The sequence below is a fragment of the Callionymus lyra genome, chromosome 19, assembly GCF_982586985.1.
Source record: "Callionymus lyra chromosome 19, fCalLyr1.hap1.1, whole genome shotgun sequence".
Classification (NCBI taxonomy): domain Eukaryota; kingdom Metazoa; phylum Chordata; class Actinopteri; order Syngnathiformes; family Callionymidae; genus Callionymus; species Callionymus lyra.
In genome coordinates, this window is record NC_141836.1 from 10,269,308 (window position 1) to 10,295,179 (window position 25,872).

The 25,872-nt window shown below is 39.0% G+C and overlaps 3 protein-coding genes across 5 annotated transcripts in view; all 3 read left to right on the forward strand.

The window, feature by feature from the left end:
• Nucleotides 1-1,442: 1,442 nt before the first annotated feature.
• On the forward strand, nucleotides 1,443-2,197 carry LOC148059437 (transcription factor HES-2-like). The gene is made up of 3 exons (XM_087781904.1): nucleotides 1,443-1,539; nucleotides 1,619-1,802; nucleotides 1,893-2,197. The coding sequence occupies exons 1-3, from the start codon at nucleotides 1,450-1,452 to the stop codon at nucleotides 2,195-2,197; spliced, it is 579 nt and encodes a 192-aa protein (XP_087638030.1). The 5' UTR covers nucleotides 1,443-1,449.
• Nucleotides 2,198-11,860: 9,663 nt separating this feature from the next.
• Nucleotides 11,861-12,786, forward strand: LOC148059438 (transcription factor HES-2-like). Its single transcript, XM_087781239.1, has 4 exons — nucleotides 11,861-12,011; nucleotides 12,123-12,218; nucleotides 12,302-12,389; nucleotides 12,476-12,786. Exons 1-4 carry the CDS (start codon nucleotides 11,880-11,882, stop codon nucleotides 12,784-12,786), a joined length of 627 nt encoding a protein of 208 aa, XP_087637365.1. The 5' UTR covers nucleotides 11,861-11,879.
• Nucleotides 12,787-13,463: 677 nt separating this feature from the next.
• acot7 (acyl-CoA thioesterase 7) overlaps nucleotides 13,464-25,872 on the forward strand; it is a 28,918-nt gene continuing 16,509 nt past the window's right edge. The window contains exons 1-5 of one of the 3 annotated variants that reach the window (XM_087781238.1): nucleotides 13,464-13,484; nucleotides 15,098-15,216; nucleotides 18,499-18,616; nucleotides 19,106-19,262; nucleotides 25,679-25,770. In XM_087781238.1, coding sequence (XP_087637364.1) covers nucleotides 15,176-15,216; nucleotides 18,499-18,616; nucleotides 19,106-19,262; nucleotides 25,679-25,770 — 408 coding nt within the window. In that variant the 5' untranslated portion in view covers nucleotides 13,464-13,484; nucleotides 15,098-15,175. Of the gene's footprint in view, nucleotides 13,485-14,937; nucleotides 15,217-16,885; nucleotides 17,046-18,498; nucleotides 18,617-19,105; nucleotides 19,263-25,678; nucleotides 25,771-25,872 lie in introns of those variants that run through there. The other 2 variants (XM_087781237.1, XM_087781236.1) reach the window with 2 other exon arrangements.

Genomic DNA, 25,872 nt, shown 5'->3' on the forward strand with positions numbered 1-25,872 from the left:
ATATTATAGTAGTAAAAATAAATTATTTTGTATATAGTTTTATTGGGTTTTTTTTTTCTTATAATGGCAGTGAGGTTCGTCGCTGGTGGTCATGGAATGATGCTGATGGGAGCGGGAGTCAGGGAGTGGGGGATGGGTTGATGGGGTGGAAAGAATGAGCTCAGGGTTCCATCTGTTGCGCAGTTTTTGGCGCGTGCCGAACGCGTGAATATATCCACGCAGCCACGCTGCACATCTTTTTTAGTTTGGGACGCAAACAATCCATGTGGTCTTTAAAAGTAATAATCATTTAAAAAATGGAAATCATATCGTTTAACCACAAGATTTGTGCGTATATTTTAAAGCCTTAACGACTTAAATAAGAGCAAAAACTTAAAGGGACTGAGTCTGATCCTTGCGTGATTCTTTGCGCGTCACATCATGATCCCCGCATCCCTCCCCCACCCCCAAACACACAGACTCCTAAGACCCCTCCCACGTTTCTCTCCTTCACGACCACTACAGGTAAAACAAGGTTTTGGTGGAAACAAGCTGCTCAAAATTGAGAAGCAGATGTTAAACTCTTACGTAGATGGCGTGGCTTGGGTATAGTGCTTTATTAATATTGTTGGGGGGTTTGGGGGGGATAGATTATATGGTGCTGTCACTCCAGACACTCATCTGCTGCTTTCCTTCTGTGTGTGTGTTTTTTTGTTTGGTTTGGGTTTGCTTCTTGCTGGCTTTCATGTATTATTAATGCCAATACCAACCGTTATTTATAGGAAGTAAGTCATATTTTAGTAAATATAATTGTAGCAGAGTCAAGTACGTTTGTTTCAACGAGTTCCTCCTTGTAAAAAATGTATATTTGACGTATAGGACATTTGACAAATGAACACAATGGTGTGGTTTTCAGTCATAATATTCTTCATTTAGCATTTTTCCCCGATTAATAATCCGTCAATCGAGTCCAGTGTTTATTAAGAATCTATATGAATACGTATTAAATCAACATTACAATAGCTTTTAAAATAGAGGTAATAAATACATTGAAACGCACATTCATTTATTTTTGTTTATTAATGTATTGCTAAACACAAATAAATAAATAAATGACTAACAAATAAATGATTAAGAAAGTCAAGAAAGGGAGTCTCATACAAGTTGTAAAATGAACGTATAATTTGGCTTTTATTTGTACATTTTAAACGCCAAAAGCGACTTGACATACCAGCAGTAAGAGGCATCAGAAGCACATATGTCCAGACTAGAGCCCCTCTCGTCTCCCTAAGGGCCAAACCACCCCTCCCTCCCTCAGCCAAACCCCTGGTGGCTTGTGGCCCCTCCCCTCTGACGCGCTCCAGCCGCATAAATAGACCTCGGCTCGGATCTGCTCAACACACTCCAGCCTTGAAGCTCTAAGAGCGAACACCTTCAAACAAGCACCACAACAACAACAAAAAAAGAAACATGAGTCCCAGCATTGCCTCCGAGGTCTCCCAGCCTCCCGCCGCCCGGTCCACTGTGGCCCAGAGGAAACAAGCCCACGAACTGAGAAAGGTAAGAAGAGAAAAAACGAGCTTCATTTATGGGTTTAAATCCTCGTGCAGTGCATTAATGTTTTTGTTTTCTTCTTCAGACTCTCAAACCCTTGCTGGAGAAGCGTAGACGAGCTCGCATCAACGACAGCCTCGGGCACCTGAAGGGTCTCATCCTGCCTCTGGTGGGCAAAGACAACGCGCGCTACTCCAAACTGGAGAAAGCTGACATTCTGGAGATGACCGTGCGCTTCCTCCGAGATCTTCCGTCCACTCCAGCCAAAGGTGAGCGTCAAACCCCTGAGCAAAACCCACTTTTAAACCCCATCTATAAGTGTGATCTTTGAAACTAATCGGGTTCTTGTTCTTCTCCAGACTCCGCAGACAGTTACAGAGAAGGCTACAAGGCCTGCCTGCAGAGGGTCTCCGCGCTCCTCCCGCAGACCCACCTGGACCAGGAGGCGAGTCAGCGCGTCACCGACTTCGTCCAGAGGTCCATGTCCTCCGCGGTCACCCCGGCCTGCCTCAACTGCTGCGCCCAGACCTCCAGGACCTTCCCGCAGATCCAGCAGAGACTCATAAGCCTCAAGTCCAGACTGGAGTCCCGAGGCTTGGTTGGACCCGCAAGACCTCAGCCCGCCCCGCAGGCGGTCACTGACGCCATGTGGAGACCCTGGTAGACCAGAGAAAACACTCCACCTCTGTGTTATTTATTCTTGTCCTGTCACTACTATATATTCCAATATCCAGAAGCGAAAGAAAGAAAAGTTGGAATTGTTGCATTTTGGCTCATTTTACGCACAGATCTTTTATGAAACTGTCAGAGCTTTTTAAGACGCAATCCTCATTTGGGTTTCAAAGAAACGGGTTGTAGAACACTTTTTGTAAAACCCCAGGGGTTATTTCTGTTCGAGGTTTGCACGTATAGGGACTTTAATGTATTTTGGTCTGTGCAAAAATAACTGTAAACACTATGTGTTAAAGATGTTTTTTTCATGTTTGTTCATTGAGTTTTTAATAAATACTCTTTCTTGGAATATGTGTGATGACTGGCTTGTTTAGAACTGAAGTTGTGAATGATAATACCAGGGGTTGAGAGAGGGGGGTTTAAAGGAAGTGGGGGGAAAAAGCGCGGAGCCTCATAAAGCTGCAGGTCAGTGCGCGTCTATTGATGCTGCGCAGCTGCTCCATTGTTGCTCCGCAGGCGCCTCCGCTGTTTTAGCGCCAAACCCGTGGGAAGAAGCTGCGCTGGTTCAAAACCAACAGCAGAAGAAGAATATTCAAAGCAACATTAAGCCTTTTTTCTTTAATTATAGGGATGACTTATTTCAATGATCCAAACAAACACAAGGAAAACAACAATATTCACTCACGCATGAAGAAAATAAATTGAGAAACACACTTTATATCATATGAAGTTATATTTATAAATCATCTTATTGCTTCCACTTTACCCAAATTCGTATCCTATTGCATCACATCAACATCTTTTAAGGAAAACAGGATAAAAAAATACTAAAACAATCTTTTTCTTATTCTTTCAATTTGTCCATTTTTAAAATTACCTTTTTTATGAGGATTTTTAATATCTCACTATACAGAACTACTCTTTTTTTTTGCCATTTACAGTGAATTGTTTTTATGTTTTCTACAGAAACTTAAACAAATATCAGTGTTTATTTATATGAGCCAACTATGAAATTATAGCATATCAATCCTGCCAAGTTTTAGAACAAGACCAAAATTTGCTTTGACATGTTAGTACCTCATTGAAAAGGTGTTTTATATTTTTTTCAAAAGTTCAGATGCAAACTATTGTTGTGGAAAAACATGTCTAACTTAAGCTCCGGGGGCCAAATCCGTCCTGTCAAGTCAATTTATGAGGCCAGCCATGTGTTTTGCTCAAAGTAGATTTTATGTTCAAGATAATATAAGGGACAGAGATTATAGGATTTCTACAAATATACAGAGACTTATTATAACAGTGCAACTGATGTTGAAGGAAAGAAATATGTTTGAGAAAGGTTAACAAACACAAAGATAATTAAAGATTGCAATGACTATTATACCCAATTGCATTTCCTAGATGAGGTGACAGAAGAGAATGACTCTGGGTATCACTTGAACAAAAAACTTTAAATTTTTGTGATTCCTGGTGATCTTTCAAAATTCACTCTGGTGCAGATACCGCCATCATATCAGAAAATGCATTCAAGTTGCTGAAAGGAAAGCCTGCAATGAAGAAAGCTGAAGTTCCACTTGACAGGCCAGGAAACAGTCTATAGTGTTAGGTTTTTTCGGAGCGACCACAAAGAGTTAACAGAAACACTACACGTTTATAGTTCATACAATCACTGGCAAGTCATTTGCTTGGAAGTATGTAGTAACAGCAAAAGGCTTAGTGACACAAATAAGGGCAGTGAACACATCAATTGAAATTGAAACATTAAACCAAAACACATCACACTAAAAGATGTATCAATACCTATAAGTTTCCGAAAGTGATGGAGCAAATGAAGCGTATGATTTGGATAACAGAAATCAAGGAGGCTTCAGAGTGGTGTGCTACAATGGTACCACTACCAAAGAAGCACTAAGAACAGCTAAGGATATGGTTTTGACTTGAAGAACCTCACCTCAGAGGCTACCAACGATTGATGACATCTTGACAGTCTTTGAAGGTCTTTCTCCGATTGATGCTTCACATGGATTTAGGGAGATATCACTGGGTCGTGATAGTGCAAATACGACAACTTTTATGACGCCATTTGTCCGGAATTATCGTTTAAACTGTTTCGGAAATCCCAACGAGAAACGACCGAGCTGGAGTTTCTGTATACGTGGATGACATCCTTGTTGATTTAGAAGCAGAGGAGCAACATGAGGTGATAGTCCAAAAGTCGATGAAGGCAAGAAGCTGAATGTCAAGAGGTGTCTACTGCAACGAGAATGGAATGCAAAAGTTCAAGCCATCATGCGAATGGATGAAAGACTGGGGAAACACTCGCCTGTCTGAACTCACCAAACACCTAAAAGACTTGTTGAAGACAGATATAATATAGTAATATAAACATGAGGCCCTGCACAGATAGAAGCCTACAAAAATGTAAACCTATTGATCACACAAGCTCCTGTGTTATTATGTTGTATTCAAAAGACAATAAGTGCTGATTTAAGTAGCTATGGGCTTTGGGGGATGTTAATGCAAGAACATGATGGGCAGGAACGTTAGAGGTAGAGCTTCAGCAGGAAATATCAGAGCTGACCAGTGAGTTTGAGGCATATGAGGAGGTGTTTAGACAAGATACTTAAATAGACTCAGAGTTGAAGTGGTCTAAAAGTTTATAATAAAAGTCTGGCTGAGGTATTAAGCAGATGTACCGGTACGTGTTAAACATGGAGAACCTCTCATCTGTTCACTGCTACCTTGTCGTGCATGGGCGAGAATAGCAGCTGACATTTTCCACTTTGAAGGGAAAAAAACGATTCAGTAGTGACTGACTACTTCTCCTGAAGTAAAAATGGCAACAGTGACTTCAGAAGTAACTTTTCACAATCTTAGGAACATCTTTGTAAGATGTCCACACAAACTTTGGACTCTGTGCCACAAAATAAATCAGTTTTTCCTCAGAGAAATCCACACATTGTCAAACTTTAATCACATTATGTGTATCGAAACGTGGCACCGAAAGATGAAGCGCGTTGCGATACTTGGTAATGCCGAAGCATTTCGGTTGCTGGCAGAAAAATAAAGAAATCGAATTTTGATAGCGAGCCATAGACACAGAGAGACCCATCACTAGCACTCTTGACTTACAGAACGACAATCTGTGCAGGTAACTGGTTGAGTCTTGAAGCTGGATTGCAATCAGAGTGGCCTGATCTGATGAAGTGAAAATATGCTAAAGTTATAGAAAAGGAAGGGTACTGTTGACACTTTGATGCAAAGTAAAACAGTCAACCTATACCAGAGCTGCAGTGAGGAATTTAAGTTGACAAAGATGAACTCAGATGACAACCGATGTTGTCTAAGACAACTGTTAAACCAACCTGATCAAACCTCCTGAAGGACAAGTGACTGAGAATCAACTGAACAAACAGAAGCTACAAAAGAAAAATCTACATTCAAGAGAGTCCTCAAGTGTAGAAGGAGTAGAAGAGAAATAAAACTGCCCAGATAAATACGGGGAATATGTTGAAATAAAGGTGTTCGGTAAAACTTAGCACAATGTTAAAGAAGTGATAACTCTGATATTGGAAGTATTGACACAGATATATTTTTCATATTCATGGTCAGTGTATTCATTTTGAGGAACCAAAGTTATTTCATCATGTTTTCTAACACTTTAGAGACTCAAAGTAAAGGAGTTTCTGTGTTAAGGGACTATGTTTCCTGTTGGTGGCTGGAGTTAGCTCCACTTTTCTTGAAGTCACAAAAGTTGTACCTCAAGGTGCGGTCCTAGAACCTATTTCGTTTACATCAACGATTAACGTGGAACATTTCTAATCCCTTGCAACATTTTTATGCTGACGAAACTGTCATTTATTGTTCTTCACATTTTCAGCAGCATTCACACGAATTTGCCTTTGATACAGTGCAAAGTAATCTAGACAACTGGAAACAGGTTTTAAATTCCAAAAAATTATGCTTTTTTTCAAACATGGCAAAAAATCCATTCAATTAGAACTTCTTGAGTTCTTGAGGTGGTTCCCAGTTTTAAGTACCTGGGATTTGTTATTGTTATTTAATAGAAAAAACAGTTTTGTTTCCCCGTCAGAGCCAGGAAGGTCCTGATATCACTGACCTTCCTACCAATGCTGGACAATAGCGACGTTTTCTATACGTGTGCCTCTTACAGTTGCCTTAAAACTTGTGCTAAGAGGTTCATCACTGGCTGTTGCTGCTCACACACCATTGTTAAATGCAAATAAAAGCTTCAATGTCGGCGAGAAGCTACACACACTGGATGATTTCTCTACCCCTATACTTGATATCCCCTCCAAATTGAACTTAAATTGCAAGCTTTTTTTTCCCACTACGAGCTTTAAGCGCCATCTTAAGACAGACAAAAACAAAAATCCACTGAATAAAACCTATGTTTTTAAATCGTTACTGTGACTTAAACTCATGGACTTTATGTTTGTCTAGTTCCATTGTGTTTCAGTGTTTGTTTTGTAGTTGTTGCTTTCCAGTTTTTATTTAACTATGGGTGATGCTGCTTTTCTTGGACAGGTTTTATCTGGTTAAATAATGGTTAAAATAACTATCCACGATACTGTGGACCACTTAAAATAACTTGGCGGGTCAGATCTGTCCCTGAAGTTTCATTCCATTCTTAATGCTACACTACAGGACCTCAGGGAGGAGGTTGCAGTGAAGCCAGGAACTCTTTCATGGGAATAACTCTTAGACATACTGTATATTGGAAATCAAAGATAATAGTAGCTTAAGTTATGGCTCAGTGCAAAATTTAAACTTGGTTTAATTCAATTATTTGCGACCACCATGGACGAGTACTACAGAGCTACAGATTCTTAACTATAACGATGACTCACGTTTCTACATATAGTAGAAAATAACTTTCATTCAATTGAAAAGATGATGCAGGAGAAAAAAAAAATCCATGTCAGGGACATCTGGTAGATAAAATCTCCAGTTACTTGTCTGAGAATATGCTTTTGTTAGCGAACGATCCGAGATGGTTCTATGTGTCTAATCGTGTTCTAATCAGAGAGGGAAGAGCTGGCGTGGAGCACAAAGGCTCAGTGAGATCTCATCTTCGGTACAGAAAGAAGTATCTGGAGCGTGAGTAGTGGGTTCCAGCTGTGCATCGGTGGGAGAGAGTAGATGAAGGACGTCATATCCAACACGGTGATGAGGGCAGTCAGCAGGGCTGGTGGCCATTCATGGATGGATAGAGATACATTAACTCAGATTGTGAATGAAGAACCACAGAGATATTCTAGTTGTTTTTCGTATAGAATTAAATGTGTTGTTTGCGCTCCTGGTGTCATGTCTTGTGATTTATTTTGAGGCACTTCCTGTCCTACTTTTTTGAGTACTATTCAGAGCCTCCGCGCCTGTTGCTGCAACAGCTCTTCAGCAATCAACCAGCCACCCCTTTCCCAGCAGCAGGCGCCAGATTATATTCCTCGCTACATGGTATGTCACGTTTGTATTGTCCTCCTGTTCGTCTTTCTCGGTTTGTTCTTTGTGTTGCTCTTAGTTCCCATAGTGCCTACTATTTGTGGTCTTATTAAGGTTGTGTTTTTCCCTCTCTTTGTTTTCCAGCCTTCCTTGGTTCGTTCTCCGCCCGGTATGCGGTTACGCTATCTTGGACTGTGATATGGACACTGACAATCCTGGACAATTCTTTGTGGAACTCTTGTTTATTTTTGTTATAGTTGTTCTCTGAATAAACATGTGTCTGTACATAAACATAAACGCCTGTTGATTGTTTGATTCCACTCCTCATTTCGGTCCACCTCATTCCCGGACCTCATGTGAGGTTCTCAGAAGGAAACATGAAGGTAGCACAGAATCAGTCGCTTGTATCAAACTGTCAAAATGTAAGTAAAGATGAATTGTTCATTTCCTGACCTATAAAGATGCCAGTGATTAAGATAAGATAAGGTATAAAGATTATGAATGTCAACAATTATTATAAGACTTTCATTAAAGTAAAAGTGATTTTCAAGGAAAATAATTTGATGGGAATTTAATACTTCCTGTTAAAGACAGTTAAATATACATTAAGTTCAAGGCACCAAGAATTCATTAAGATTTTGGCCTCTTGTTTGATTGAGTTTGGCACCCTTGATATACATTCATCCTGGATATATGGCCACATTGGATCACTCTACCTCTGACACCATTTGTCTGTTTGCATAAACTCATTGAAGACCGCTACTTAATCATAGGACCATAAGAAGACATCTAGGATCATATATAGCCTCTTCTCTTCAGTAATAACAGAAGATAAAAACTGTAATTCTTTGGCTGGTGAACCAGTCCGAACGGGAATCAATTAAATTATGACCAGTGATGGAAATATCTGGTTTTAAATCAAAATATAATGCATTATTAACAATTTAACTACAAATACATACAGGATTCCTTTCAGTGTAAAAGATAGGCGCCTACTCTCAACCATTAAATATATGTGTGTATATTTATTTGTAAACTTTTTGTGTTATCTAATGTGTGTCCGTCCTCTCTTTTATCCTGGCTTTGTTTAACTACGATAAATAACTTATAAAAGAGCATTATTTGGTGTTTTTTGGTCATAATCTGTAACAGGCACTGAAAAGAATAGAAAAATGACGATTATTACGGAATGCTTCCACTTTTTCTTAACTATTTCTTGGATTCAAGAGACAATGGTTATTGTAGGGACCCCTCCTTTGTCCCCCCCCCCCTCAAGTCCATCAAACAAATACACAGTTCGATACCATACCATCATTTAGATTTCACCAAGCGTTTGTAATATTGATTCAGAAAAAAAGGTTCGTCTAATGCTGGCTGTATTGGTCTCATCTTTCCAAAGTCAAAGTTCAGGTGCTTCCTCCTCTTCAGCACCGAACACGTGACTCCTAATTCTATAGTTTGAGAACAGTGTCAGACAAATGCTGCCCTGTTATCCGGCCTGCACAGATGGTTTATAGACGCCGAATGTACGTGAAAAGACAAAGGAGGACTCTAACCGAAAGCGTAAATCGGAGAACTAGACTCCCTCCGACTCCCCCCTTCTCTCCCGGTCTCCCCCCTCCTCCCCCCAGTCCTGTCCCAGTGGGACTGCACAGGACGCGTGCAGCAAGTGTGCCTCACGATTTCTGTTCCATGGTTTTCTTTGTTAGAATTTAAATTTGGGCTTCAGTGAAAAGTGCTCTCGATATTCCGTTTCTTGCATCCTGAGCAATTGTCTATTTGAATAAAAACTGTGACTTGGCAGCTGCACCGTCGTCTTTATTTCGTTTTTAATAAAAAACAAGAAAAATATACATTTATTTCACTTTTTTTTCTAACCAAATTATACGTTTACATCATCTTAGAATCCTTATTTAATTATCTAGCTTTTCTGTTTTTCCGTCGTTTTGAGCAAGTTAAAAACAGAATATCTTAAATGTTAAATCTAGAATGTTACGTTTCTTATGCCTTTATGTATTAATTAAATCGAAAATAAGGGTTTTTTGGTTAAACATCTTACACCATTTCTGTTCGTTATAATTCCATTTATTGCATCATTTTTAAATGTATCGGTAGATCGGCAGTGAAAGAAAGATTTTGTCCTCAAAAGATCGACGTGTAAAACATTTTTATTTAACGAAAATTGACTTGATAGTCAAATTTTTAACAATTATTACATTTGAAATACGTTTTATGGTTAAGGATACGTTTTATTTGGACATTTTCCGTATAGAACCATGAAGAAATTAAAAGGTAGAAATGAAAACAGAATTATTTAGTTTTTATTCAATAAAAAAAAAAAAGTACTTTATTATATGTTTTCAAAAATGATATTTGATATATAGCAACAGTTAATAGTTAGCACGTTTTTAAATATACTGAAATCAAAAGGAATCTAACAAGAAAGACGGGATTTGTATTACAATGTTTTCTTCTTCCATATAATCTTAATAATGCGGATAGTGTTTAAATTGGTGAAGTATAAATACATATAAAAAGCTGTTAACGTTTGAATACTGAAGATTAAATTATGTTAGAAGATTATAAGAATAACGTGGAAGTGGCTTGAACTACAATGTGGTCGTATCCTGGAACCCCCCCCCATCAACAAAAACGCTTCTTTAAAATGTAAATGAACGTCGAAGCAATACATGGACAGCTTGGGGCGTCATGTCGTCATCGACATGTAATATTAATAAACACGCACGCAACGACGCTTGGACGCCCTAAAAGTCAAGCTGATGTAAACAATCTTTTTTTTTCCTCCATATATTAAGATTCAGCAGACGAGACACTGCTGGTTGTGTGCGTGTAGTTCGATGGAGGGATGCGGAGGTAGTTGAGGATGGAGGGACTTGGATGGGGGAGTGGGTGAGGGAGGGAGGAGGGGGTGAGGGGCTGAAACAGACAAACCATCTGGTCGCCGTGACGCGTGCTCCACGCGTGGTTCCCCTGAGTGCGCTGGTATTTGATGGTTTGTCCCTTCACTTCTAGGTTTTATGTTTAAAATCAAACCCTTCAGCGTCCATGATATCTTAAGCATGTTAGTATCCACACTGACCAATCCTCTTCTCATGATAACATTTCCCAAAAAAGTTTTTGTTCACCATATACATCACATTTAAGCTATTATTTATTCCCAGAATTGTTTGGTTATTGTCCACCCTGGTCACAGCCCCCACCTTCTGGATAGAAGCGTCAGTAGCAGCAGGGAAACACCCTCCAGGTAGATGGAGATGGACCCCCACCTCAACCCCCACCTCAACCCCCCTTTAACGATATAAACTCATATGCAAAACAATTGTTGTCCAAAATCTACGAGCAGATGTTATTTGAAAGTAGCGTGGCTTGGGTTTCTGATTAGGGAATAAGCTTTTTTTTTTTGCACACGCAAGTCTGACCCCTACACCACCAAGTGTGTATTGCACGTATCCTATATATACATGTGGTGTATGTGTGTCTTTGTTTGTGTTTGTTTGCAAGAAAAGCATCCATTTCCATCTATATTTTAAGTTTACACAATATATTTGTATATATTTGACTGCCTTGGTGTTCAATCCCTTTTATATGACTTATTTATTTGTTTTATTCTGTACATGTATATTATACTGTACACAAGTGGAACCTGAAAAGCAGACAAATCAGTAATAAAAAATGTCGAGCGTCTATATATGCGTTGATAAAGTATCTGCATTTGGATATATTGTGTTATTTTAAAGCATATATCAATGTAGGTAAAATATTCAGTTCGTTCTTTCTGTGCGTAAAAGCGAAGCACCTGCAGGGACTGCTTAAATTTTGCTTTAATCCGTTTAAAAATTCTATATTCTCTACACATTTACCTTCTGTACTTATTATATATTTTGGAAAATATATAAGTAAACATGTGGATTAGTGTATTTTCGTGTTTACTGGTTTATTTAGGCACACATTTGGTCTGAATTCGACGCAGGAATCATCGAGCAGACACGCATCAAGTTAGTTACGCGTGGATCAAGTATCAGACAGATGGTTATCATCGTCCAATTTATGCTTTTTTCTGTTGTTTTCGTGATACTCGGCCACTCAGATCGCTGCGTAACGGCTTGGGGGCGTGCTCGTGACGCACGAGGACCGACGCCACGGATCTGGATAAATACCGCCGGCCGTGGACCGTTAGAGTCACTCCACCTCTGATGCTTCCTCTGGACACTGCTCTGCGACAGAAGAGATCTGAGATGGCTCCCAACATGACCTGCGACACCCTCGAGTCTTTCCCTCCACGAATGACTGTGGCCAAGAGAAAAGAGGCTCTTGAACTCAGAAAGGTGAGGACCATGCGTCTTTTTAAAAAATATTTTAGTTCCAATCCGCATTTTGTGAATTTAAACCTTTTTATTTCTTCTGAAAATATTGACCTTTGTTTGTTTTCTCTCCAGACTATGAAACCATTAATGGAAAAAAGAAGAAGGGCTCGTATCAACGACAGCCTGAACCTCTTGAAAAACCTGATCCTGCCCCTCACTGGTCGAGATGTAAGTATTATTTCTGGGTTAAATATCGAAAAACCTGGTGATGGCTCATTTCTAACGTATCTTTTCAATCATTTTTTCTTCAGAAATCTCGCTATTCCAAGCTCGAAAAAGCCGATATTCTTGAGATGACCGTGAAATTCCTCAACGATATTCCTCCCGTCAGCACCAAAAGTAAGTTTTGTGCATATTTCACAATTACTGATCGCAACTGATCGTTTCTCGTACAGCAACTTATCCTCCTCTTCTCTCTATTTCAGCTTCTGCAGACGGTTACAGAGACGGCTACAAAGCCTGCATCCAGCGCGTCACGGCGCTGCTCCCCAAGACCACCTTGGACCAGAACGCGTGCCAGCGCGTCACCGACTTCGCGCACCGGTCCGTGTCGACCATCGTCACCCCGACCTGCCTCAACTGCTGCGCCCAGGGCTCCAGGACTCTGCCTCAGATCCAGCAGAAACTCCTCAGTCTCCAGTCGCGCCTCGAGGGCCAAACCCGCGGTGGCGCCGAGGCCCCGAGACGGGCCGACCATCAGCAGACCTTTGGCGCCCCCATGTGGAGGCCGTGGTAGACTTCCAGTTTGCATCGCTTGTAAATAACACGGTGATTTATTTCTGTTCACGAAATGCCAGATTTACTTGTTAAATCGAATCAGTTGAGTGTTGTGCACTCACGTTTGCGCGCGAGTCTGTTGTCTTATCTTAAATGACAATTGTTGACGTCGTATTTTTAAAGAATCTGCATGTATGTATCCGGTTTATATTTAGTCTTCGTCCGAGACTAAGTGAAAAGGGGGCCATGGAAACAGCCCTGTAAGACCCAAAGGGTCAGATGTTCGTATGAATTCGCGCTGAAGACTTCAGAGTCACTGAGTCTGTGTGGATTTTACTGTAGACGCTGTGTGCGCCACTGCAAGTATCTCTGTTGAGATGTCATCCGTTTTTGCTGTTTGAAGCAAAGTGTGTATATATTTCTTGTACAAATGTTTAATAAAACTGCATTTTCGTGGTAAAAAAAAGTGTTTTTTCTCTCATTTAATGTTTGGTAAACGCATGAATTATGGAGTTGTACGTTTTTCCGGATGAAAAAAGTATATATTTAAAAAGATCTTTCACATGTTTATTGTGACGGTTGGAACATACGCTCGACACAGGAGAAGATACCAGAAATAGGGGTCAAAGTTCAAAATGATTCCCGGTTATTACAGCGGCACGAGCAGAGAAACAAAGAGCAGGCACAACAGGTGAAAAAAAGAGATCGAACCTTCAGGTAAAAAACTGACACTAGCTGACAATTGTCTTGCGGTCCAAAGCGTCTTAAAATACTTAAATTCGGATGATGAAAAATAGCCTCCAGTTGCAACACTGGGTCGAGCTCACGAAACATTATTATTAAAACAGGAAGTGCAATGACAAAACAAAAGCACCAGGAAGTGGTCATAGCATTTCTCTTATAATTATACAATTATAATAAAAGTCACTTTCATAGTTCAAAGCTGAATTTGTAAGAGCACTGAGCAAATATATTCTATAAAGTATTATTTGAATGTTTTAAGCGTGTACGAATGATATTCAATCCACATGTTGACACATTTCCCTTTGTTATGTCATTTTAACATTTCCATATGTCTTTGTTTGCTTTAAACTTTGTACTCTGTGTCTTTGTGATTCTCATCCCCCTAGATAAACAATTCTTATGTACATTGTCTAACAAAAAGCATGTTTGAAGCAAAGACGACTGTGAAAGATCGAATACTCTTTTTTTTAAAAAGAAAGATCAATACTAGACAAAATAAAAAATAAAAACATTTAATGCCCATCTCTCTTCTCCCTCCCAGCAGAAGACTGTTGGCACTGAGTCTGGTTCTGCTCAAGGTTTCTGCTTGCTCACCAGGACCAGCTTTTCTTTTCTCTTATAACATGTTATTTAAACTGTCTTGAGATCAATCTGTTGTGATTTGAGCCTTTAAATGAATTTGCTTTGAGTTGAGGATAATCCTTTGTAGATCTGTTTTCAAACAATCGTAATAAACAGGGTTTTTTTTTTTTTTTTTACATCATGCTGTACATCATTATATAACTTTCAATTATAGTCAAAAAATTAGGCTGATCTCAAAATAACCGGAAATCACATTTCTTTCATTCGTGTTAAAACAATTGTTATCGTAATCAAACAATTTACAGCTGTAGTCAAACATGTTTCAGATCATCCGGCAACATATGTATTAAGATTTAAATGGATTATTATTATGTTTGCCCCCTTTTTTAATACGTTCATTATTCCTTCAGAGTATTTACTTCATACTTTCTTTTTATTATTATGTTACATTGTTTTATCTTACCTAATGCTATCTTTATCTGTGCCTTCTAATAATTGATGTCCATCACACGATCACTTTTAGTTCAACCTAATAACAATCATATTATATGATAACTTTCAACTTATTCTTTGGGCTTGTTTCGGTTTTCATATTCCGTATTTACTGTTTTTTTTAAATTTTATTTGTTGTATGACAACACTGGCAATAAATGTTTCGGATTATAAAATAAGTATTAATCAGAATCAATCAATAAGAACCGGTTGAAATCGCTGAATTATTTGTAGCGTCCCCTATAGGCCATGTATTGAGCTGCATGTTCAAATAGCAGATGGTATGTACCCCCCTCTAGTGGCGGCGCCTTGCAATGACATGATGAAGGCGCCGGTAACAACTATTAGCATGTAACCAAAATGGCTGCATCGTTTCATACCGTGTTTTAATCTGATTCTAACCGCGCGTCACCCTCTGACCTCAGTATTCCTGTTAAATAAACCAACAGCCAACCAGCCGTGTTTTCGTTTGACTCAAACAAACGTTTATTTGTTGTTTATATGACGACTAGGATGAGTATTGCCGGCGGCTGACTGTGTTCGAACATCTTCAACCACTGAACCAGAAGGACTTCCTTATCTTCACCATCATGTCGGCGCAAGTGGACCAGACGTCTCTGCAGCTGCGAAGGTCAGATTTTTATTGTGATAAATATCAAACCCTCGGACCTCGTTCCATAACCATAGCTTAAGAGTCCACCGGCTTATCTCATCCGTGCTTAAAAGGACATCCGGGAAAATGATCTATTGTACACGATATACTGGTTTAAAAGACGAAGCTTTTCTTATGGTTATAAATCGAGAATGATGCTGAATAAATGTCATATATATTGTCGTTTTGTGATGACATCAGTATCATTCTATCGTGGATCAGCTATTTATTGAAAGAACAACACAAGTTAATCTAAACTAGTTACTTTTCACTTCTTAGTTTCGTTACTTGTCACTTGAAAAGAAAGTGTTGCAAATGGAACTCAAATTCATTGAGAATCAGAAACCTTTATTTGTCCCGCGAGGGGAAATTCGGTCAACTAATATATTTTTATATACTGTATATTGAATATCTGATCTGATGATCTACATTAAAAAAATGTAACCTACAATTATAAAAGTAAAATAAAAACTAATCATACAATAATGTTTTTGTCGTCCATATGTCATAATATTATACGATGAGAGTTTATATTATTATAAATATGACTATCACAAGCATATGCTGATATAGTAACCTACAAAGATGCCAGTGTTTAAGATAAGATAAGAGTTTAGGGAAGTCAGTGATAAAAACAAAATGTGTAAAACTGATGTCAAGGAAAGGAATTTGCATGTTTAAGGAGGAAAAACCCAGAGATATTTAAGATCAATTGAGCCTTAAAAATAATAGGACAATATTTAAACCTGACCTACTTTCTTTTGGCTTGGTATACATTAAGTTTGGCCCCTGGCCTCAACTGGTAACATATTTGGCCCCTTGTGTGATGGAGTTTGACCCACTTGTGTGACATGAGTTTCTTTACCATGACTAAGGATTTATTTGGGGTTATTTTTCAATGAAATGTTTTTGTCCTTTTTGAAGATGTATTGAAATCTCAAATGTTATGTGATGTAACATAATAACAGGTAAAAAGTGATGCATTTAAAAAGGGATCTGGTAAAATTCAAAACTATAGTTTGAGTTTAACTTATTAACAATATAACTACAGTTAATACAAAACTCTCCAGCGAGAATTCTGACCCGCTCTAGTAGGAGAACTCACATTTTCCTCTTCACTGGCTGCCAGTTTCTTTCAGGATTAACTTTAAAATTCTGGTTCTTACTTTCAGATCTATTCATTATCAGACCTTACATCAGTGATCTGATCCAGACTTACACCCCAGCTCGGGCTCTGAGGTCTGTGGATCAGAATCTACTGATGGTTCCTGAACACGCTTCCGGACCAGAGGAGGGAAATCCTTCCAGGCTGTTGCTCCTAAGCTTTAGAACGATCTTTTTTTGAGTCTTTTAAAGCTTTTATTTCAGCTGTATATTGTTTTGGATTGTTAAAGCTCTTTGTGACCCTGGTCTAGAAATGCGCTTTACAAATAACCTTTACTTACTTACTAAAGACAAATGGAATCCATAATGGATTTGCGTTTCATGACAGTGAAGTTCCTGGAATAGTTTGGACATTTCTTTTAAAAAACTCAATGGTATGTCGTTGAGTAATCGTTGGCCACGAACCCGCAGGAGTGCATCAGTGCAATCCAGTCGGACCAGTCGCGTTTGTGCCGATGACACAGATATGTTGAGGTTTCCTTGGCTTTAAAGCCCTAGACGTAAAGAGGTAGATCTCACAGGAGAGAAGGCTCAGCCGTGAGGATGCGTTGTTTCAGGCCGACGTTCAGTCGGACTCTCTATGCGGTGAAACGAATGTCCCGGAGACATCCGCCCGGAGATGTTGGAGAAATTCTCGTCAGCAGGTGCGTCGAGGGCGTGATGATGGTCGTTGAAGTCTTTTGGTTCGGTTGTTGAGTCGAGGAGATAACACCGATTATGTAGACGTTGAAGGTCAAACACTGGCGAGGCGGTTTAAACAGGAAGATGGATATTTGCAGCCTTGGCAAGTTCTTTGTACCTGGGGGTTATTGTAACTGCGATATTTGTCTTTGTGAATGTCATACTCGTCTTTTAGTGTTTGACTTTTTACCCACTGCTATCTACTTTCAAACCCAGATGGACTTTGATTATTGGCTGTTAACATCTGAGGGGAACAAACTGTTCCCTATAAAAAAACAAAGAACTCTTCGAAACCAGTTGGTATTTCGAGTCAATGAATGACTAACTTACTTGTTTTTTTTTGAAAATAAGCCTTTAAATCATGGACATCTGAAGAAAAAATGTTTGAGTTTGTAGAGGATTAATGACATCAACTAATACTTGAATTGTTAGGGGTGTTGGAAAAATACTATACAGTGATGAATAGATTAAATTCTATATCGCGATATTCTTCTTCATGGTACTGTATTGATTATTATTTTTGAACAAAAGAAAACACTTTTGGAACCCCTTTTTGGCCTTTAAACCCCATTTTGTTTTGACCAGTCCTTTTATGGTTAACATTTCAAAAAAAGTGTTTAAAATAAAATAATTAACATGTAAATATTACAGAGTTAGTTCATTTTTTTTGGGTGAAGTTAAGCTTTCGACCGCTGAAGTCATTATTTCCGCAGCAAAAGGAACAATTAAATCCTGTGAGATTCTGGCGATGACTGAGGACGAGAGGATACAGTCGACTCCAGCAGCTTTTAAAGCTGATGTTTGGACATAAAAGGAAACAAAATACATTCAATTTAACTAAAACATATTCACGATTCGGGCAGCGGAGACATTTTTTCTTTACAACACTGGCAATACAAGTTTTATGATTCTGATATTTTGGTTTTCAAAACAAATGATAGCAGTTAAAACTTAGACGTTGATTAGTTGCCAACACAAAAAAAAAGTTGTGTTTACAACACTAGCAATTAAAATGTAATGATTCCGATATTTTGGTTTTTAAAACAAATGAAAGCAGTTAAAACTTAGACGTTGATTAGTTAAATTAGTTGTGACTGAGGACAAGAGGATACAGTCCACTCCAGGAGCTTTTGAAGCTGATGTTTGGACATATTTTGGTTTGAAAATAAAAGAAAGCAGATACTTCGTCAAGAGTCATGTGGTCTGTAAATTCTGCAACACCAGGGTCAAGTACTCGACAATACTACAAATATATCCTTGTTCCTACAGTATCACTATATATCGTGCTCCTTTATCTTGACAAGTACTGTAATGGCAGATTCTTGCTGATAAACACCCCTAGTAATAATCATCATCATCATACTGAAGATGGTAAAATGGTTCATTATGTGTTTAATCTGTGTCTCCGTCCTGCAGAATTATGCGTCCAGATGATGCCAACATTGCGGGGAACGTCCACGGTGGCAACATCCTGAAAATAATCGAGGAAGCAGGATGTGTGGTCTGCACACGGCACTGCAATAGTCAGGAAGAGGTGAGTACAAACAAGTGTATTTTACTGCCATGATACCAACATGTTGACTCACTCACACACATTACTTCACCTCGTTTCCTTTTACCTTTCACCTGGTGAACTTTAACATTGTTTTTGCACTTGAATATCTTTGGCAAAAATCTCTGCTGCTGCGACATTCTTATCATAACGTCATGTCTTACAGCTGATGAAAAAAACATGACAAGCTTGGAGTTCCTCCAACATCATGGTGGTTTAATCATCTGGCAACAGCTTTTGTATTTTGCGATCACATATACCAGTTTAGGGAAGTATTTTAAAGAATTCAGCTGATGCATCAGTGACAGACATCATACCGGAACATTCTTTTAGACTGGAGATCTTCCAGTGACAACCTGTCAACTTTCACCTTCTTAAAAGCCACAGATTTATTATTTTTCATTATTAAAGTTTTAGTTTTTGTCCAACTAACCTTAAGTTAATTAACATATGATTATTCTTTCTACTTAGGAACACTGCTTGGCAGCTTTGGTCCGAGTGGAGAAGGCAGAGTTTATGTGCCCGATTTTCATCGGCGAAGTCGCTCATGCCTGCGCGGAGATGATTTTCACATCCGAACACTCGCTGCAGGTTCTGGTCAAGGTCATCGCGGAGAACATCCTCACAGGTGAGTCATTTTAAATCAGCTTTCACCTCATTCCAGGTTCACCTGAAAGGAACTCTCGAATTTCAGACGGCAAATGCCGTTGCATTGGAAAGTTTCCTGATTGTTTTCCATTTTTAAATATTGCTGTTGGACCATAAGTAACATTTTTAAACAGAAAATATAAATTGCCATCATCTTACCTGTGAAAGCATTTCTTTCTTACAAACGTTCAAAAGTAAGACAGAATTTGAGTGTTAATATGTAGGAAATGTGAACAATACATTTACAAAATGACTTAATAAAGAATAAATCCTAAAACCGTGATTTATTTTGATATAGAAGGCACCTGAAAAAAATTCTTAAAACAAAGAATGGTAACATTTTATATTAAGGGTTGAATGGTGCCAAATAAACTAGTTTGCTACTAACAGTTCTACATTGGGTTTAAAGTTAAACTGTGACCTTAAAATACAGCCAAAGGGCCCCAACATTTCACACTTTCCGTGGAAATATATGGTGTTTTTATACCGACTCTTTCAAGAAACATCTTAAGACGTTTTTATTTGTTCAGGCTTTTCCTTGATTTTCTGGAACTCCTGTGTTGTTCTCAGTGTTATCTCGACCTTTAAAGTATATACTTTATTGAATATTGTTTTGATTGTTTAAGCGCTTTATAGCACTATATAAATAAAAATTACTTGCATGCGTTTTATTAATTTACCGAGATGCAGTTTATGTTTCAACCAGAAGATGGCAGCAGATACCAACCCTCTTTATAACCATAGTACTAATAACTACTTGAGATGTCATAAGAAACTAGATCAGATGCAAATCTTCAGATCTTAGTTCATGTTTAACGAGGCTAACATGTTGTATACTTTGGTTTGATTTGTATTTATTCACAATTAATGTGGCCATAGATTCTACACACACGTTCACACACACACACCGCAAAGAACCTTCAGCAAAGACGGATGATCTCGCCACGCTGACCCGGCGAAATCTCTCAGCCCTTTAAATGCCAGGAGCAAAACAAACTAACAACAAGGGCCTGACAGACGGAGGAGAAGGAACAATAGTGGGGATTGTTTTTCAGATAGAATCAATGCAAAGCTATCCTCAATGAATCCTTTGACTACATTTTTACACAATCGCACTCTTTACTTTTGTCAACATCTGAGGAACATGAGAGAAGATGGAGTCTGAAGCCAGTGATCAAACAAGGAAGACAAATGTATGTGGGCTAAAAAAAAAAGAAAAAAAAAGCACAAACTGTCAGATAAATGTAATAGATGGAGAGACAGATTAAGAGAGGGATGCGTGAGAAACAAAAGAAGTATCCTCTAGACTCCTGTTGCCGTAGCAACAGGCTTGAACTGGTTGGTTGCCTGGTTGCTGGGCTGAGAGAAGGTTGACTGAGGCGGAGTTAGAGATGTGAGATGACAGGTGGAGAGCGACACACACTCGTGCAGCGGCGCCGCCAACATGATCGCCGCCGAACACGGCCTGCCGGCAAGGACCTGTCTGAGCGGAGGGTTGATAGATGCTCGCTCTCCGAGTGTTACAGTCATGTTCGTACATCTTTTATTAATTCAAGAAGTTCCTATAACCCACTATTTATAGCTTTATTTTTCATTTGAACCTATGCAACGATGGATTCTACATGCATTCCACCGTTTTATTAATTTAAACCACTCAATTAAAGTAAATAATTTAAATTTATATGAGTCAACAATCTTAGTTTAATCTGTTTTGGAACAACACTGTTATTTTTATATTATTAAATTAAAACTTTAAGCCGTTTTTTTGGCATAGACACATTTAAATCGTGTTTTCCTTGCACGACGTTGGTTTAGACTTCGGTGAAAAAATGAGTTTGTGGATTGCGAGCGACTGGTAGCCGAGGCGCTCATGGATGAGAGCATTAAAGGCTTTGCTGCCGAGAAGAGTCAAGGAAGATAAATAAGGTTTGCAGGATGACAAAATTCACTGCTGAAATCGATCCACTAAGTCCTGCCTGAGACCAGAAGACAGCTGACATTTGACAACAGCAGCATAAAGAAAGAGACATCCGGAACTCTTATCCATTCAAGTACATTTAATTGTGACTGGCTCCCCCTCCTGTTCAAAGTATGTAATTGCAAACTGTCACGTTCTAATGTTTACTTAAATAATGAGAAAAACGCTAGTTTTGAGCGGTTCAAAGCGTCTGAACATGCTCTCTGAACTTCAGCAATAATAGAAATAAACGAAACTGCCGTCTCCAAACCACTAACTTAATGGAATTCGGTGGTCTCGTGAACAACTCCAGGCTCAAGTTAATACCACAGTTGAAAGAATAGCTTGGAACACATCTGAACCAGCAACCTCTCACGTTCTTACTTGCCAAGAAGAACCTCTTTATCACAAGAAATGTGGAAAAAATATTTAATGCGAACATCTTATCTAGTGCTGCTTAATAATGACAGGTATCGACTTGAATTAAACGTTAGTCATACGTTCAATATGTGAAAATAATGTAAATATACATCGATAAGAGTTATAAGGGCGTAGCTGATGTTTGTGGGTTGTTGTGTATTGAAGGATATTTTGATGCTAATTGTAACGCTAACTAAACATCAATTAAAGCACGTGTTATTTCATTAATATCAGTGACTGACGATCATTTGACTATGTTTGAGTCAAGGTTATCAAAAAGACATCCTTGGGTCGCGCAACGACATGATATTTTGCAATACTGTAGTAACGAGGATATATTTGTAGTATTGACTCTGGTGTTGCAGAATTTAAAGACCACATGACTCTTGATGAAGTCGTAACTGCTTTCTTTTATTTTCAAACCAAAATGTCCAAACAACAGCTTTAAAAGCTCCTGGAGTCGACTGTATCCTCTTGTCCTCAGTCGACGTCTAATTTAATCGTTTCTTAAGCTGCCATCTAGCGGCCGGACGTTGAATTGCAACACAAAAATGATTGTAAACAAAGGTGTTAAATGAAATATAAACCAAATGATGAAAATGAAATAACATTTGTTAATACATGACGACAACCGGGACTGACGATAACACCACGTTTAGGTCGAGGTCATCAAAAAGACACCCCACAGGTCACGTCTTAGACGTTTCCCTCAAGTTTTCTCACCGCAGAAACTCGTGCTTCAAAACGCGTTCATGTCCGTCCCGCACGTTTGCATGTGTGCGCTCGTAATGCAGATTTCATACACTCTAATGTTGGGCTCTTTAAAAGCTCCTGCAGGGCTGAGGGGGAAGAGAGGATAACGGGAGCAGACATTATTTGCTTCTGTCATGTCGGCTCAGCGTCAGACCCAACACACAGTGGCCCAGTCAGACATGGACGCCCAAACCAATGTACCTGCACACGCATGATTCCCTCTAGCATGATGCAAACGCACACCTCATGCGTGCACACGCCGAGACTCACACGGGCGTCGATGATGATGATGATGATTACGAGAGGAGGGGGAACCTGACACTTCACGCAGAAATACTTCAGGAGGTGTCACCACGGCAAAAACCCGGGACTCCAAACGTCTGCGGAGATGAGATCCGCTCCATAATCTTCCACGGCGTTGAAGAATAAGCGTCCAGGTTCTACAGTCAGTCAGGCAGCATCTCATCAGGCCTCGGTCACAGTCCCGCGGGGGGGAGGAAGCAGCCCCTCTGTGGGCACAAGCCGTGATGATTGTCCCTGCTGGCTGGATCTCACATGCGCACGGAAACACACAAGGTTACACATTTGCATACACTTGTACAGACACACACACAGGTGGACACGTCACGAGAACACACACACATCGTTGTGAAGGGGATCAGCAGATGGGAAATTACCATCAAGGAAAAGCGAGGGGAAAAAAGTTCCCACAGAGGTTGTAATGCTTGTACGGCATGCACGCTCAGGCGCGCATTAACATGAAGTCGCACACCACGTCTTCACGTGCACGGCTCGGAGCGTCGCAGAAACGTGACTGCTATGATCCTGTTGGGTCATTTAAGATGTTGCTGAGAGAACCAGGTGACCTCAATACAGTCATAGTTTAAAAAAAAGAAAAAAAAAAGTGATCGATTATCTTGTTTTGAATTATTTCTGCTAACTCAGACATCAAAAAGTGCGGCCCCGGGGGCCCTTTGAGTTAACTCATGAGGCCCTCAGATGGATAATTTATAAACGATTTTTTGGGGAATTATTTGTTATCATTCATTACTAGTTGAACTTTAAATATGACTATATGTCCTATTTTTGTCCTTTTTGTAAGTATTTATTGCCCATACATTTTTTTTTATACATTTTTTAAATATATATTTATTAAAGTTGTTTTATATTAGATTAAAAGTTCTAAAACAAAATTATATTTAAAATATTATTTTATTACTAAAACATTTGTGTCTATTTAACTAAATGTTATTAATTTGTTTTTGTAACGCAAGGTTTTTTTTATTGTTTCTATTATAATTACTAACTATTTGGGCCCCTCAAAATGTCTTAAATGTGGCCCCTGAAGGATTTGTAATTGCCTACTACCATTAAATCATGAAATCATCCTCCAAAAATTAAATTTGAAGCGGAAAGGAAAGAAAAAATAATAAAATCAAAAGGATCTTTTAAAATATTACGTAAATGTTTTCCTGTTTTTTTTTTTGCTGAGACCTTTAGTACGACTTGACTTTTCCACGAGGGCAGCGCTGAGGTAACAGGGCGGATAACTGCCACGACTGAAAGGTCGGACGAGTGCGACAGGGGCGATATGTGTGAAGAGAAAATGACTTTTTATTTTAATCTAATCTTCCAATGACAGATGGAGTTACAGTTTAACTCTTAAGCTATTAATATCTAATAGAAGACTGGGAACATAAATCGAGGACAGGCCACACATTTCCTGCCCATATCTCCTGATATTTTAGCAGGTCCTGTTAGACGAGGGACTCTGGGGGTACTTAAAAGTAAATGAAGCTTTAGCTCACAGTGGAAAAATCTGTGGTTTTGGATGAAAGGTCGAGTCGGTAAGAACAATCCTGGCTCAGGAAGGAGAATCTAACACACAGGGGTGTTTTATTTCACCGAGAAGAGAAAACCAATTGGAAGATAAACCACATATCTTGGGCTCCTTCATTCTGGTTAACAACATAATAAAGGGTTGATGAGAGCAAGGATAGGAAATAATAAATGGTCACAGTGGAGAAATGGATGAGTTATGTTAGGTCTAAAAAAGGCAGAAGAGCGGATCCATGTGTCAAGGTGACCCAGGAAGTGAGTGAAGTAATAACATTATGACGGGAGTTTTATACAGATTATAATTCATATGACACACAGATTAAACGGTGCTCAAATGTAATGCTAACATATTAAAGCAACACTATGTACCATTTTGACATTATTACTATTCGTTCATAATTTCTGTTTAAAGGGCAACTAATCCAGTGTGTCATAAAATATTTACATTAGAAAATTCACTTAAGCCCCGCCCACTGACGACACTTAATTTTTCTGGAGAATAAAGCTCGTTTACCATATCCATGATTTGTCAAGCATCGGAAGTCTCCAGCTTCAAGGGACTTGTTGTATAAACAAAGCAGGGCGTGGTCCTCCAGTGAAGCCCATTATTATGTCATATTGGCTCTCGTAACCTCTCATTCGCCCAGATTTTCAGACAGGTAAGAACTTTATAAAGTTCTCGCATGAGTTGCCCACAGTCATGACTCATGAGGGCGAGTTCTACTACTCCATACCATAATACGTAGTTGTCATTTTATCAAATCGCCCAACAAAAGCCTTTGTACCAATGTACTCAGTCAAATGGCAACAGCGACATTTAAAAAAAAAAAAAAAAAATGAAAAAGATTTTTCTATTTGCACACAAGAGGGAGCCAGAAACATTTTTATTTAAACTACAGATCAGGCCTTTAGTGTAATTTAAAGAGGATAACTGCCAGGGTAAACCCACTTGAAGCCAACTATGCATAGAATGTAATGCAAGTCATTGTCGTTTCTCGATTTACGAACAAAACACTGTAAACAAAGAACTACAAACATTATGGTCGTCCTCATTTGACGCAGAAGGGTTTAAATGCTCCCTGGACATGTTTGGTATAAAAAAAAAAGGTCATCTGTTCTACTGGGAATGGTACTAAACAGCTGCCTTGTTTTTTTTGTAATTCATCCCCCCCTCCTCACAGCTTCCCCTCCCATCCTTAAATCTCCTAGGGTCCAGGAGAGCTAATAATAGAGCGAAGTCTCTCAGTCTTGCTGGAGTCAAGGATATGCAAATATGCACTGGATTCTTCCTGGTTAGATGAAGACAAGCCAATATAGGAGGATAGATTTACGGTTATCGCTAGTAGAAAATGGAAAACTATTTAGCAAAAAAAACCCAATTTTTATTTAATTACGAAAACTCATAGGAATCAATTTCTTTGCTGCAGGAACCAAAAGGTTGACCAACAAGGCGGTCCTGTGGTATGTTCCCATCTCCCTCCAGGACATCGAAAAGGTCATGAAGGTGCCTCCTATTCAGGTACAGACTGATTGACCCGACTTGAACGTTTATTTTCTCTAACTACATGTTCTTATATCTAAATTAAATGTCAACTATCAATACGTAAATGTCTTGTATCTG

Excerpts from the sequence above, each read along its gene's own strand:
- LOC148059438 (XM_087781239.1), top strand. The coding sequence starts at position 11,880 with ATGCTTCCTCTGGACACTGCTCTGCGACAGAAGAGATCTGAGATGGCT. Across the intron at positions 12,219-12,301 it reads TGCCCCTCACTGGTCGAGAT|AAATCTCGCTATTCCAAGCT; the intron begins GTAAGTATTATT and ends TTTTTTCTTCAG. Across the intron at positions 12,390-12,475 it reads TCCTCCCGTCAGCACCAAAA|CTTCTGCAGACGGTTACAGA; the intron begins GTAAGTTTTGTG and ends TCTCTATTTCAG.
- LOC148059437 (XM_087781904.1), top strand. The coding sequence starts at position 1,450 with ATGAGTCCCAGCATTGCCTCCGAGGTCTCCCAGCCTCCCGCCGCCCGG. Across the intron at positions 1,540-1,618 it reads AAGCCCACGAACTGAGAAAG|ACTCTCAAACCCTTGCTGGA; the intron begins GTAAGAAGAGAA and ends TTTCTTCTTCAG. Across the intron at positions 1,803-1,892 it reads TCCGTCCACTCCAGCCAAAG|ACTCCGCAGACAGTTACAGA; the intron begins GTGAGCGTCAAA and ends GTTCTTCTCCAG.